The sequence below is a fragment of the Leucopleurus acutus genome (assembly GCF_964270905.1).
Source record: "Leucopleurus acutus genome assembly, chromosome: 1".
Lineage (NCBI taxonomy): Eukaryota > Metazoa > Chordata > Mammalia > Artiodactyla > Delphinidae > Leucopleurus > Leucopleurus acutus.
Genome location: NC_139142.1, coordinates 178124654 through 178140386, shown reverse-complemented (window position 1 = coordinate 178140386; position 15733 = coordinate 178124654). Strand labels below are relative to the sequence as shown.

The following is a 15733-nucleotide window of genomic DNA, read 5'->3' as shown; positions in this document are numbered from 1 at the left end:
TTTAAATATCCAGTCTATCCTGGATATTTCAGATTGTCTTATTTAAAAACAATTTGATTTAGGATCCAAGTAAGTCCATACATTGCAATGGTTTGACATGTCTCTTAAGTCATAGATACCTCCATCTTTCTCTTTCAATTTTATTTTGTTGAAGAAACTGTCATTTGTCTTAATTTCCTGCAGATGCAACTCAGGCTGATTTTCTTGGGAAGACTGCTTAGGTGGTGGGGGGCACCACTGTCAGGAGGTACGCCGTGGCTGGTGGTCTTTATTAATGGCTGAAATCTAGATCCATCAATCCACCAGGGCTTACAAAATGGTGATATTCTATCATGCCTTCTTCATTGATTAGCTGGGCTACTGCTATAAAGAAAATCTTCCCTTCCTCAGCTGTTCAGTTACCCTGAGATACAGTTTGTAGAGGAAAAGGCAGAATAAATGCTTGATTTTTTTAAAATCAGTTCTCAAAGGAGTAAGTTGGTTTCATGAGATACTCCAAAGGCGATTTAAAAGGTTGTGCTTTTTCTTACAGACTCATTTTGAAGCTATGGATTTAAACATTTATTTGTTACCCTAGTGGATGCTCCCATTGTCTCAAAGCGTGCATGCTAAATAAGATTATGTACCACCAGACCTGAGGAAACCACCATCTCTGGTAAGTTCCTCAGACTTGCAGTTGGTTCTGGAGTTGCTCAAATATGCAAGCAAAACCCCAAACTCCTCTGATCTAGGAAGTTCTAGACTCTAGGACTGAGGGAGATTTACTTTGCTAGGATATTCCTCTCATGGGTATTAGCTTCAATGGACAAAGGAATGCGATTCTTTCAAGGGTGTTCGCTAATGCTGATTAAGAAAAGCCCAAGTTTGCAGGTTGAGGTATCACCTACTTTGAATCCCAGGACTTCTAACCCTAACAGACAATACTACCCACCAGTTTCCCCTTTAGGGACAGGCAGGAGTTCTAATAAGGAAGAGAACTGGAGAGATGCCCCCTTTGGTCTGTATCTCAGTCATCAAGACTGACAGATGGGAGCCTTAGCCAGGCATTGGCAGATGGCTGTAAAATGAATTCAGTAACATTAGCATTAGCCATACATATACTGTAGAAAACCAAGTACTGTGCTGGGTCTGCATGTTTACTCAAGCACTAAACATAAAGTAGAGCTAAGCCAGCACAAGAGTGGCGAGTCGCCTCCCGGATCAGCTGAGAAAATGCCAGTCTTAATAGATTCAAGGGTGATTTAGTGACACTGGTGTCCCACTGGCTGACAGTTAATCCAGATACCCGAGCTTCCCCTCCCACCTGTGTGCACACATCCTAGGTTGAGCCCTCAGTTCAGAGAGACTACCCTTTGCTCAAAATATACAAACATGCTCATGGAAAGAAGTTAAAAGAAAAACTGTACTTACCTCAACTCAGACTCTGAAGAGTTTAAAGGTAAACTGAGAAGCTAATAGATATATGTCAGTACTTACTATATAGCATTTACATAATGGCTACTGGCTAGATCAGTGATTACTAAGTGCTGACCCAAGGAATGCACTGTATCAGAATCACTAGGGGGGAGTGTTTACAAATATAAATTATCAGCCCTCTACTCCCACCCCCCAGATACTGACTCAGTGAAACAGGGGTAGGAATTGGGGGAGGGGAGCTAGGGGGTGCGGCCCAGTTACCTTTATTTTTTTCAAAGTACCCCTCGTGACTCTGATGCCCAAACAGGCTTGAGAACTACTAGGCTAAATCGTCAGATGTTCTCAAATATAGACGCAATTTATGAAGAGTGTCCATTCTACACAATTATTCAGTTTCTGGGTCTTATTTTTTCCCTTGAGTGAACCCAAGGAAGCTAGAGTTTTCAGTAAAACATCATTTCATTAACAATATTAGAACTACTATTGTTTCTACAACTGAGGCTGATCAAGGTAATTCTGGAAGAGACTGTATCTTATAACATCTCTACAAATGATTAGAAATCTGCTGATTTTTCAGATCACAACCACTGATATAATCTACACTACTGACTTTGAATTTCCAGAGTTAGAAACCTGAGATACCTAAGTTAAAATCTGAAATTAATCAAATTAATGAGGATGCTTTGCTAATAGCTTTACTATTGTATCCAGAAAGTGGCCAGATGTTCAGCTGTCTTCAATTCAACTGCTATTTCTGATTATAATGTGTTCTAAATGGTTTAATAAGATTCAAAAAACTTGACAATTGAATCTTTTTCTCTTACTTTTCAATGAATTTCAAAGGTGTAAGTATTTATGACTTTTTAAAGAACTTTGTGAGGCTTGCCATCACCCCCTTTGCTATACCAACGCATTCTGGCAAACGTCCCCCAAACATCCACCAGCCAAGAAACCTTTAAGGGTGATTATGTGTGTGACTTTCTTTTTTTAATTGTATAATTCATTTATACAGAGAAATCATTTGGATGTAACTATTTACAGTCTTTTTCAATTTTCATTTCCACTGGCCAAATATAGTTCACATAATAGTCAACATTTACTTGAGCTGATAACCATTACAAATCTGCCATGACATAGGGCTTTTAGCACCCCCGCCTTAAAGACTACGATCTCATTTGAACAGAAACATTTCATAGTAAAAGATTCACCAGTCTCTTATGAATACATCTGCCAAAACTGATCTCATATGGTCAAATTTTCAACACATTTTCTTTTCAAACCCATTATTTGCACGTATTGTAAACCAAGGCAAATACAGTTCACTTCCCTCAAGCCTTCTACAACTTACTACACACTCTCAAGTTTAGCTTTTACTATCTTTCATAAATGTCTGACACAACCAGACATTTTTTACTTTAAGACAAAACTACACTCTTTTTCCCTCTTTTTTTTTTTTTTTAATACTTATTACCAGCCAACTTCCTTCCCTCTTGCTTTTCAGACAATATTAACTTTCCATGAAATCCTTAAGGTGGTTTTCTTTCAGTAGTCCGGAATATACTGAGTCATTTCATGTATGTTCTAACCCTGAAATACTACACTTTAAAAATTGCAATTTTCTTAACTGGCTCAAAAACAGTATGGCTTGATTTCACTTGGTAAAGTTAATATGATTTAAAAAAATACACACACACACACACACACACACACACACACACATTTTTAATCAAGGAAGAAAAACACTTTAAAGACATGCCAATTTGAAAAGGCATCAAAGTAAAAAAATAAAAGCAAATACTAAAAACTACTTTACAATGAAAAAATTAAATAATTGGCAGGTTAAATCAATGAAAAATGAGGAATGTGCAGTGAAAAACAAACTAATAAAAAGCATTCCAGTTGGTAAAATGGAAAACCTATTAAGTTTTGTTTTTCCAAGGAACTTATATGTTTCAACATAAATTCTGAAATATTGCAAACATATATTCCAAGTAGATCTTAGATGCCGATGTTAAAATTTCAAATTCTGCATGCAAAGTTTATCAAATAAACACTGGTAAAATCCTTGTATTTGCAAAATTTTAAGCTTTGGCCAATATTATAAACATCACAATTGGTATTAAAAAGTGATGGGGCTTCCCTGGTGGCGCAGTGGTTGAGAGTCTGCCTGCCGATGCAGGGGACACGGGTTTGTGCCCTGGTCCGGGAAGATCCCACATGCCACGAAGCGGCTGGGCCCGTGAGCCATGGCCGCTGAGCCTGTGCGTCCGGAGCCTGTGCTTCACAACGGGAGAGGCCACAACAGTGAGAGGCCCGCATAACGCAAAAAAGAAAAAGAAAAAAAAAAGTCACGATGAATGCAGAATGAAGAGAAAACCCATTTCATAAGTATTTCATTTGATTAAAAATACCAGACTTACATGTTCTAGATGATCTGAGGAAAAAAAAAAAAACACTGCAGTTTAACAGTAATCTGCATATATATCTTTAGCTGCCATTAAAAAAAATTAAAAAATAAAAAACCACCACCAAAACCCAACCAAAAACACAGAAAATGTGAAGACTGGTATTAAGTAACCCTGCAACGCTCCCATACTCACATTACAAGAAAGAACAACTGTACACAGTTATAAATAAAGTCTCTCCCCCGGTTACCACAGAGCTTCCTTTACACCAGTGTCTCTTTCCGCTTGCCACCGACCTGGGCTTTGTCCCTGGCTTTTCGGAGGCCAGCCTGGGCTCGGGGCGCTTTTGTGCCCTTAGCATTGTCTGCTGTGTGCACCGGGGTGCCACTTTCGGAAGCGTCTCCATCAACTTCCACCTGAGTCACGCTGGATGCCGTGGACGCCCGTCTCTGGGCCCTGGCATTGCTGGCAGGGGGGCAGTTCTCTCCGTACTCCTCGTGGGGCTCCGGCAAGCCCTGCAGCTCGGAGGGGCTGGTGGCCTGTCGGGAAGGGGCCATGGCAGCTCGGATACAATTGAACCACTGCTGCTTGTGGAACACATCATTGGCTTGTAGAGTGTGGGACTGGCCTGGAGAGGGGTCTTGGAAGCGAACTCGAAAGATATTTTTAGCTAGAAAAAGAAAATTAAAAAATGGAAATCAGACTTAAAAAGTTTATTCTAGATAAAGTGAATATGGGTGCTGGTATTTATACAGCATGCACATGTTAGGCAGATACATTACATAGTGCCTAGATGTTACTTATTAGGTACATGTGCTGGTGTCAGAGCAGCACAGCACCTGCCAACTCAAGGAGTGTAATAGGTATAGGATGATGGAACCCATTTCATTGTTAGTTTTTTGTGTGGGGACAGAATTCTTATAGATTAAAACTGAGTTTATGATTATTGAAACTATTTTAAAGCGTGTATTTTTACCTTTATCTGAATTGCTGAAAGCCCCTCGAAAGGACCCTCCCATCCTCACATCTCCATCCTGCAGGTCTTCCAAGACCAGCTCCTGGATTGGGATTGGCTGCCGGTAAACCTGGTAGGAGTGACGCTCGTTTCGTGTAACAGGCCGAGTCAAAACCAAGATGTCTTGAAACAGGAAAATGTAGAGTTTCTGGAGAAATGAGAAAAAAAAATGCTTCCTAAATATGGAACTTTGTGACTTTAAGTTGACTGAAATCCATTGTAAAAACAACTTGATTTGTCTTACTAATTTCATCAAATTGATTTACTAAGATCCCCCTTACAAATGACTTCATAACGACGGTGATTTTAAAGTTATGCATGTTCTCCTCGGAGAGCTTTTGTCATCACAGACTATATGCAACTTTTTTATCCGTGTGTAACATTAGATTCAGCAGCAGCTGAGCAAACGCTATGCACCACAAAGACCTGACTGTCGGTGGTAACGTGACTGGAAACACCAGGACTATACACCACAGTCTTCTAACAGGGTGAGAATTTAAAAATGTAAGCTGGTAAAAATGTTAATTGTTCTGTTTTGTCCCACATAAATTTAAGCTTTTATAGAACAATGAGGCCTCATGATAGAAATCAGAGATGAAAGATTAACTCTTTTCCAAAAAAGAACCTCAACTTACAAATTGGGCTTCTGAAAAGCACGTAATGAAATAAAAATACCATCCCATGCTTATACTTAGTTCTAGCAGGTACCTTTGTAATTAAGATTTAAAAAATAAGTTTGCTCTCATTCAATCTGCTACAAAAATTTGTTTAGTAGTGCTAAAAACTACTTCTATTACTATAAACTCTGCAAAAAATTTTTTTGAAGGATATGCTTTTTTATTGAACATCATAAAACTAATAATTTATTTAGAAAGGAACCCCTAGCCAAACAAGTTGATTTATGCTTCAAAACTAAAAAATAAATGATTACTGATTCTCCACCAAGACATTTAACTTATTCGGTAATGACAGAAACCAAATGTTTGCTTTACCAAAGCTGGTAACATAAAATCCAGTTACCTTCTTTCAGTATGTGATGAGTTTATTTTATAAACCTGCTTCATAATCAATGTGGAAAAAAATTAAACAGTGAGAAAAGGGCAGTAACTGCTCATTTCATATGTTAGTGTCCAAATGCACTTACATGTCCATTTTTATTTTTCAGTTCCCCATGGCAAAGCAATACTTTGCTAGCTTCAATTCTAGGGTCCTTCTGCTTTTCATCCAGATACTCCAGCTTGTCAATATAATACTGGCATTCTGATTCACCTTTCTTCAAGTTGATATCAGAGAGAACTCCTTGTATTATCAATATCTAAAAACAATAAAAAAAAATCAATGTAGCATTTTCAGCATATTAGTTTATCCTGTTTCCCTACAGGACTAAAATGTCACATTAAAATGATAAAATGTTAAAGCTTGAAGGGACTCTAGAAATCGGGTAATTCAGCCGTCCCTTCATTTTACAGCCTCAGCCAAATGGGTGATTTGCCCAAAGTCACACAGCTAGCTGATGGAAGAGATCAGATTAGAATCCGGTCTTCTAACTAAAATATAAATATAAAATGTGTTATGTATTACACATCTCTTTATTAGTGCACAGTGCAGTAACATACGAGAACTTAAAACGACTACAGAAAACTTCACTGTGCTAATTCAACATGCAGACAGTGTGAGAGTATCATTGTATATCTTTCTCAGGCAAGCTAATATGTAAACTTGAAAAACGTAAGAATCACTTATTGGACTACTTACAGCTTCCTCCAGAAGCTGAACATCAGAGTGATCTTTTGGAGTGTGTCTAAGAATTTCTTTCAACAGTAAAGGGTATTTAACGAGGCGGCTTCGAGGAATATCTAGGAAGCTCCAAAGATCTAGTTTTCGACTGAAGGGAGACTCAAGACATCGCTGGAGGAAGTCTTGGACTCTTGGATCCTGTTTCTTTTGATCAAGAAGAGCTTTGGCTGCCAGCTGGTTACTGCAGTAGCCTTTGTAGGCATTCAAGCCTGGCAACTGAAGAGTAATAAGAGAAAACAAAGTATAATGAGTTCCTGTTACAATTTAGTCCATTAGTAAGACTGTGGACACAAAACAGAAAACCTATAGCTATTCTTTTTTTTAATCAAAAGCTTATTATATGATCCTTTGAGGTTTATCACAGTAGTTCAGAATCAGTTTAACATTTGAAAAACCAACATAATTTACCATAGAATACTTATAGCTATTCTTTAAAGTTTTAACAAGCTGTGAAAATTCTCCTGCAGGTGATAATGGGGGTTGGATAGTATTTCGGGCCAATCTGAGAATGCCCTTTTTCAATTTCCCTAATATGGCTAAATCCAAACAAAGACTCATGCCTCCTACTTCCCCAGCCTCAGTTACATGCTGGTCTCCTGTATTCCCAGGACACCTGAGCCCTCCTCTCTCACATTCTTCAACAGCCTTGAGACTGGTTATTTACTGCCTGTTCTCTCACTTGACTATAAATGCAGAGACCATCTTTTATCACTGAATCTCTAGTCACCCCTCCTAGAACAGTGGCTGGCATCTGGCAGGCACTCAAATGTTAACTGAGAGAATAAAACAGATAACTGATGGTATATAATGTGGGAATTCTGTCTAAGGAGGAACATATTCTTAAAACAAATGAAACTGCATCATTCATGAAATATTTTTTAAACAGAGACTATAACTTCTACAGCTATGTAAATTTGTTCAGTTTTAACGCCTTATTTATCTGATTTTAGAATCCAGTAACTGGATCAAATCAATGTGATATTGATCATAAATGACAAGTCTGGCACATCTGTATAAACCTATCTGAAGGCAACAACTTGCTACATACCCAGTTCACAAGAATGTGACCAATCTGCTCTACTGTTCCACCAGGCTTGGTTGCTTCTCCTATTCTTGCCAACAAATCTGAAGTGTAAAGAAGCAGAAATGCCAATAGGTTTATTTAAAAAATAATTCAGGGAGGAGCAAGATAGGGGCAGGGGATTAAGAGGTACAAACTACTGTGTATAATATAAATAAGCTACAAGGATATATTGTACAGCACAGGGTATATAGTCAATATTTTATAGTAACTTTAAATGGAGTATAATCTATAAAAAATCTTAATCACTATGCTGTACACCTGAAACTAATATAATATTTAAATTAACTATACTTCAATAAAAATTTAAAAAATATTCAGCACTAAGTTACAAGTTTAGATTTAAAATTACTTGTTACTGCTGTTCAGAATCCTATGAAAATTAGGTAGCATATCTTACCTTCATGCAGGGGTATATAAGCGTCCAAATCACCAAATATCTGTGTGAGTTCCTCTTCTGACATAATAGACAACTTTAACATGGGGTCATGGTAGGCCTGTCAGAGGGGAGAAATGTGTCACACAAAGAGATCAAGCAAATAAAACATGATGAGAGATCTGTACTTGAATGCAAGCATGACGAACTATGTAAAACTAGTGTGGATTCTATTTTATACATAAAAGAAATTAAAGTATATGTTAAGCCCAAAATAGACTTACTGATATTCATATTTGAAGAGATGCATCTAATAAACCTCATCTAAAAGAAGTATTCACCAGTAGATATTCTCTACTTTTCAACTTCTAAAGGTAAGAAAATCATCCTTTAGAATTTGTGAAATGTAATTTTTAAAAACTATGGCACATGATAGAAAGTTATTTACTGACCTTTCTTGCAAGCTTGAGATCCTCAATTAAATCCTGTTCACCTCGGGACATTTCATATATTGCCTAAAAAAAAATCCAGCAAACATCATAGATCACTCCTCCCTTTGAGAAACAAAAATTATATACAACTGGTATTCACCATTTAACTGACGTTTTGAACAGCGCTTTTTAAAGTGATTCCGTCTGAAAACTAATTCAGAATGGAATCTCAAATTAGCGGATGCCATAGGTTTCATAATTCTACCCCATCCGAGTTGTTAAACTGGATGACCATCCCCCATCTCAGGTGCTGCTCAGCATGTGTTATGAATGGCATTCAAGTACAAAAATGCAAGTTTATCTTGCCATAGGCATTAGTTTGCTATTCTTCTGGCAAAACATATGTTTAAGAATCAGGGTCGGGGCTTCCCTGGTGGCGCAGTGGTTGAGAGTCCGCCTGCCGATGCAGGGGACACGGGTTCGTGCCCTGGTCCGGGAGGATCCCACATGCCGCAGAGCGGCTGGGCCCGTGAGCCATGGCCGCTAAGCCTGTGCTCCGCAATGGGAGCAGCCACACAGTGAGAGGCCCGCGTACCGCAAAAAAAAAAAAAAAAAAAAAGAAAAAAACAGAATCAGGGTCTATTTTTTTTTAGTTTAAGCCAGTACACATGGTCTTGCTACTAAGCATGGCACACCTCCTGACGTTTGATCTCTCTGGAGGTTAAAGACTGCTTCATGTTGACGTCTAACATCTCCGACCACAGGGCACTGCTTCTCCTTTTGGCGGGCGCCGGGACTGTAGATCTGCTGGATAACTTCTGGGCAGAAGCGGGGGATCTGTTGTCACCACGAAGGGTAAATGACTGAAAAGAAAAGAAAGAGGTGAACGAGAAGAAGGTTTAGAGGATACAGGAATTATTACTTTTTTTCTTAAAAAAAAATAGAAAGACAAATTAAAAGCAAGGTTCTGAGAATTTCTCTATGCATAAAACAATCATTTATCCAAGCTTCTATCTAGCAGTATTCTAAATATTTATCAGTCAAAATTCTCTCTGGGAATAAAAACTATCAAAGATCTTGCTTTGATATAAGATACAAACTAATATAATGAGGTTATATAAATATTGTTCTGGCAACAATATGCCTTACCAGCACATTCCAAAAAAGGAAAGTTATGTTTAAGTATAATAGTAAAAACCTGTTTGTATGACTCAAAGAAAATGCAAATTTTAGGCTTCTATAAAAAGTCCCCTCACTACATTACTTGTCCCTACCTGTATGGTTTGACCAAATCGTCTGACGGCTCCATTTCTTACAGGAGAAATTAAATTTGCCAAGGATGTGACGCGAGCTAGAGGCCGAACTCTTTTATTGCTTGGCTCCTGTGAAAACAAAAACAAGTTATACTAAATGTGTGTTTAGGTGTAATGATTTCAAACAAGTTTGGACAAAGTTAAGCCCTCTCAAAAACCAGATATTTGTACAGTATAAAATGCAGAAACATGGAACTCTGAAAATGAATGTTGTTTTTCATTGTTGAAATACAAAGAACACTAAAGAATAACAGTAATTTATTAAATAATAAATGGTATAAGAAAGGCCAGTCAAATATCTGAACATCACTCTGAGAACATAACATACTATCATTAAACAGAAAAAAACCCAAAATTAAAACAAACAATTAGATTCTAAAAACCTTTAGAAGCTTTTAGCTTAATATAGAGAGTAACTTTTAAAAAACACCTCCTTATTTAGAAAAATTTCAAACATACACAAAAGGGGAGAATAGCATAATGGACCTCATGTACTTAATCACTCAGCTTCAGCGGTTTTTAGTATAACAATTTGTTTCATCTCTGCCTCTACTGAAATATTTTAAAGCAAATGCCAGACATTCTATCATTTTACTCCTGAATACTTCAGTTAGAGAATAGCTTTTAAATGAACACATCTGACATTGGAATGGGTCACCTCTAAAGGCAGTGAGGTAGGTCCCTGTTGTGGAGGTATTCTAGCGCAGTTAGGACAGTGGTTAAGAGGACACTCCGCCTCTGGAATCAGACTGACTGGGCCCAAATCCTGGTTTGGACACTTGATAGGAAACATCCTCGGTCCCAGTTTTCTCATCTGTAAAATGGGGTTAATATTAGAACTTCTCTTATAAAGGTGTCATGAAGATTAAGGTATGTTTAAAGGGCTCAGAACAGTTCTTGGAGCATACTAAGTTTTACCCATTACTAACATTCTTTCTTAGGAATATTTCCACTTACTATGTAAATGTTGGTATTTATAAATAATTAGATCCTCTTTCATACATTTAATTAACTTCAAGGAAAAATATATACAAATTCAGAGGACATATTATTTTACATGTATTGTTTTTAAAATAATAATAGTATAGCAAACATCATTTATCATTCAAAGACCTCAAAATTTTACAAATTTTTTTATTACTCTAATTTTACTGCTACGAAAATGGAGGCATACCATTAGGTGACTCACACAGCTACTGAGATAAAGAAGGCCAGATCACAGAACAGGCCTATCCTTTATGATGTCTATGGAGCATAATTATTTGTTTATATTTGGTGCCTTTGACAATTGTGGCATACTTGACAAAATAATTTTAATGAGACTTCAGAAGGATATACGATAAAAAATTATATAAAAATTACCACTTAAAAATGACAGATAAAAAAATTTTTTTCCTAAGAATTATTTGATATGACCAATCAAAGAATTGATTGGTCATAAAAAAGAGATGAGGAAAGTGAGTAAAAATAATTCCCTAAGAATAATTTAAAAGTAAAGTGGCAGAAAGGGTTAAAATCCTCTGGAAAGAAACTTAAATGATTTGAATATTCAAAGAAGCAGTTAGACTTATTAAAGCTCCTAAAGGTATATACACATATGAGGAGGGAATGTGACCCACTAAGGTAAGAAGACTTTGTGGACAACCAACAGAGTTCAGGCCCCTGAGTCCTTAAGAGGTGGTGCTGTAGACCAACCCTCCCCCGCCAAAATAATTAACTCCAAAGTAAAACTATGACTATAAAGCCACTAATGTGCCAATGTTAAATGAACCGAAAAAGAAGGCTCCAGGATACGTAGTAAAATGACACTGTGTGGCCAAGGCCATGTGTGGATGCCTTTACCAGACCCATCTGTGCGAGACTGAAGCGACACATGCATGGGCAGAAGGCGGCAGAAGGCATTCCTTTCTCTTGAGTAAAGACAGGACAAAGACGCTTCTGTTTGAATGGGGATATAATTACCTCACAAAGTAAGATATGCCAACGCCAACTAGAAACAAAGCAGTTGTCAGAAAGTTCTGTTCCATAGTTTGGAAAGAGGTTAATTCCTCTTCCTTGTTTAGATCATAACCCATTTGACTTCCTAGTAAATCATAAAATATTTAATTTCAATTTAAAAGTGTTTGGAAAGGTGCTCTTCCCAGTGAATTTGAAAGGAAACGTTTGTTTAGCTGGAAGGAAAAGAATTTTTGATATCTAATTTAATACATAAAATCAAAAAATTCTTATCTTTGGATCAGTACAACTATTAATTTCCTGGTAATTTAAAACTGTGATATTTAAAATAAAAACTACAGAATTTAGATTTAGATAATTAAGTGTAAACATATCTAAAGCACCTTTCTGAAACTAAAACTCTGAAATGTGGATTTTGTCTCTTTAGTGTGTCAGGATATAATGCTAATAAGCAGTATTTTGTTATTAAATATGTTCCACAGTCCTTTAGAAACCCACCTATAATCTCACTTCTTCACAAAGAGATGTTAGTCTCAGGGCTGTATCTAATCTAAAACGTCTGGTAAGAGCGCCTGGCTAGCTCAGTGAGTACAGCATGATACTCTTAAATCTCTCTGTACCAAAGTAGTGCTGAATCAGGAAGTACATGGGGGAGGGGGTGGGGTGGGAGGACACCTTGTACTTTTCACACAGGCTTTTAAGATCCAAAAGTAACTTTCCTGCCTTACTAAAAGTTCATATGTGATGAATGTTTGGCAGACACAACACAAACTTTTAGCATATATATTTACTTCAAAAGTATGAAGAATTTTAATGAATAAAATAACTCAAAAAGTGTGACTGAAATGTAAAGGCATAATACTGAATATGGCTCACGAATTTCAGGATAAATACATTATTTGAAAAAAATCATACAGACAACTTTTGTGGAAAAGTGTTATGAACTACGCATTCACAGGTCACCTATAGGGTAGGGACAAAAAATTGTCTCTTTATTGATTAGAATTTGGTTCATGTGAGCTACAACCAAAAGCAGTTTTTCTTTAGAGGTCTAGACGAGCCACTTTATTTTGGTTTGGTGTTTTGAGAGCTGGGATTCTGCCCACCTCTGCCCCTTTGCAGACATAATGCAGGTACAGGGTTTGGAGGTAAAGAAGGAAGAGAGGAGTAGGACTCTACCTATCTTACCATCACCCAGAATAAGGCTTTCATAATGCTGCCGTGGTTGCTGCCGTGGTTGTTTATTTTTGTTTTGGAGCATTGTTAACAGCATTATGGTAAATACAAGAAGCTTAAAGAACGAGTACAGATACTGAAACTACACACCCTCCTCAAAAGACAATCTGAAAATTTACGGGAATAGATAAAGAACACCAACAAGTTGTACATACTCAAGGAACTTTTTCTACTGTAGGCAACCTTTCACCAGGGCTAGAGTTCACTTTACAAACTGTAATATTCATTTATGTTGTTTACTTAGGTTACATTTTAACCACACTATCTAGTTTAGCCAGGCAATCACATGCGTTGTTATAGGGAATCTGACTTGAGACGAGTTTTTAATCAATCTATTTATTTTACTAATCCAGTTGTAGTCAGATTTTATGCCTTAAAATATTTTCTGGATATCTATAAACAGAAAATTGTTAACATCAATTTCAAATCTTTTACTGGAATGTACCTTGCACATAAAAGCAACAACATGGAAAAATTCTGTTGTGAACCCGGTTTTTTTGTAAAATGTTTTTTTTCTCCTAATGATGTCACATAAGAGAATATATTCCAGGAGGGTCTCTTCTAGAGTCAACCAAATCGACATACAAAAAAACATGTGTCTGGGTTTACTCATTTGGGTTACTAGATAAATAATTTTCTCCTCTACCTGGCAAGAACTTTAAGAAGAATGAAAAGAAAAAGTTATTTATAAAAAGATAAAGATGAGTTATCTCACAGGATGTCTTCCCTTTCCTCTTAGTAATAGAAATAGTCAAATTTAGTTATTTATTTAAGGCTGTGTTGCTAAAAACCTGACAACATTCCTGGTGTTTTTAATCTTTGGAATAAAGGTATGCCAGAACATGGCCGGTGTCTGATACCAAACAAAAAGACTAGTTCAAAAGACTAGTTCAGTTTTAGTATTTACACTGATGACCACTTTTGAGAAAACAGAAACATATAAACAAAAGCCAAAACCAAACAAATAGAAAAACAAAGCCAAATCACACCAAATAAAAGCATACCTTTGAAAGACGGCAGCTATTCTAACTACCAAAAGGTGTGCGTATGTATGATACACAGCTATACTGAGATATACAACACATTGCACATATTTAAAATGTATAATTAGATAATTTTGATATATGTATACAGCCACAAAACCATCACCCCAATGAAGATAAGAAATATAATAATATAGTATAACCATGGAGTGTATATATATTGTGGTGTGCTATATAAATAGAATGCCCACAATTAAGGCAACTATCAAAATTAAATAAAATGGCATAAAAATCACTTATTTTGATAAATGTTCATAAAGACTTTAAAAAAGTACGACTTACGTAATTAAAGCAAGGAGGGCAGAAGCACCTAAATAACGGTTTGTTGGCTTAAATATTTTAACACATTTTGCTTTCTTAAGAACAAAAGTCACACACAATGAACTTATTAGACGTGGAAAGAAAAATGAACACTAGGTCAGATGGCATTTTGTTCACTAGCACTAACTTGCAAGGAAGGGATTCTTATTTTCCTACTCCACAAAGCAGTTCTTAAGACTTACTAGGTAATATAAATAAATGCAGGTCAAAACCCCCCCAAAACCAAAAAACCCCAACCAAACAGAAAACTGTATTAAGCATCAGAAATGTGACCAATTTAACCAAACTGAACAGCATATACATTTAAAATGTTTTTCTTTTGTATAAAAGTTTGTGTACACTCAAGCTACACTATGCATAAATAGTTCCTAAACACATTTCAAACCTGCATGTAAATCAAAGTCATACATTTTAATACTCAGTGAGATCAAAAGTTAAGTTTAACAATATACTGTTAATAAACTGTTAAACATCGTTCAAGTTCCGTGGAGTTAGAAACCTTCCTTTGGCTTTTCAAGTCTCACCTCCTGCTCTCTGAAGGACTGGTTGTTCACATCGAGGACTCGTATAGTCCTTTTAATAGGTAGGAGACCTCCGACCTCATCGTGCGCCACCATGCTTTCCGAGTACCCTCACGCCCCCAGCCCAAGTCCTCCCGGAGTCGGCAGCCTGCAGGGAAGTTCCCGGCTCGGCCCGGCTCGGCTCAGCTCGGCTGGGCGCTCAGCTGCCCCGCGCAGCCATCACCCAGCGTCTCCGGCGTAGCGGCTTCTGCGGGCGCTCGAGACGCCAGCAGCACTCCAGGCTCTGTGGGCGGGGCCGGCTGGGCCGGGTCTAGTGGGCGGGCACCCGAGGGACACGTGACAGCCCTTAACTGACAGCGGGGCACACCTAGGCCTCTCCGCTTTCTCTGCCAGAGAAAGCCCTTTATCAAGAGGTTTGGAATTTCTATAGTGAGACCAGAGGGGAAAAGGAAACTGGGTTACTGTAAGGCTTTTCCTGATTTAAAAAGCATTCCCAAAGACAAATGAATTGCGTATCTAGGTTACCTTTCTTAGTACTTAGCTGCACACAGGGATACTTTTTCTATAAAAACCTATTTCCTAGAAAATAATTTAGAACGGACAACTTGAAAACTTTAAGAAAATTGTAATTCAGAGTTAAAAAATGTATATACTAAAGAAAAGCCTAATTATCCAGGAGCCTTGCTTTTATATTACGTAAGTGCAATTTCTAGTCCAAAGCCTTGCATCTATGAAGCAACCCTACTTCTGTTGGTTTGGTAGGCCTGCAACAAAGCAGAGTTTCTTCTTTAACAGTAAGTACTGTATTCTATTTCGAAAAGT

General features: G+C 37.3%; 1 protein-coding gene across 1 annotated transcript; it reads right to left on the bottom strand.

Moving 5' to 3' along the window:
* Window positions 1–2381: 2381 nt before the first annotated feature.
* Window positions 2382–15137, bottom strand: NET1 (neuroepithelial cell transforming 1). Its single transcript, XM_082855339.1, has 10 exons — window positions 14915–15137; window positions 9796–9903; window positions 9217–9384; window positions 8543–8605; window positions 8115–8211; window positions 7682–7758; window positions 6592–6849; window positions 5981–6151; window positions 4798–4984; window positions 2382–4491 (listed from the first exon to the last, which is right to left on the bottom strand). Exons 1-10 carry the CDS (start codon window positions 15005–15007, stop codon window positions 4085–4087), a joined length of 1629 nt encoding a protein of 542 aa, XP_082711465.1. The 5' UTR covers window positions 15008–15137; the 3' UTR covers window positions 2382–4084.
* Window positions 15138–15733: the final 596 nt, after the last annotated feature.

What these genes read in the sequence shown, in the direction of transcription:
- NET1 (XM_082855339.1), bottom strand. Translation starts at nt 15,007, where the DNA reads ATGGTGGCGCACGATGAGGTCGGAGGTCTCCTACCTATTAAAAGGACT. An exon ending in GAGAGATCAAACGTCAGGAG is followed by an intron (nt 8,606 to 9,216) that starts GTGTGCCATGCT and finishes ATTTTTTTTTAG; the next exon opens with GCAATATATGAAATGTCCCG. An exon ending in GTCACATTCTTGTGAACTGG is followed by an intron (nt 6,850 to 7,681) that starts GTATGTAGCAAG and finishes ATTACTCTTCAG; the next exon opens with TTGCCAGGCTTGAATGCCTA.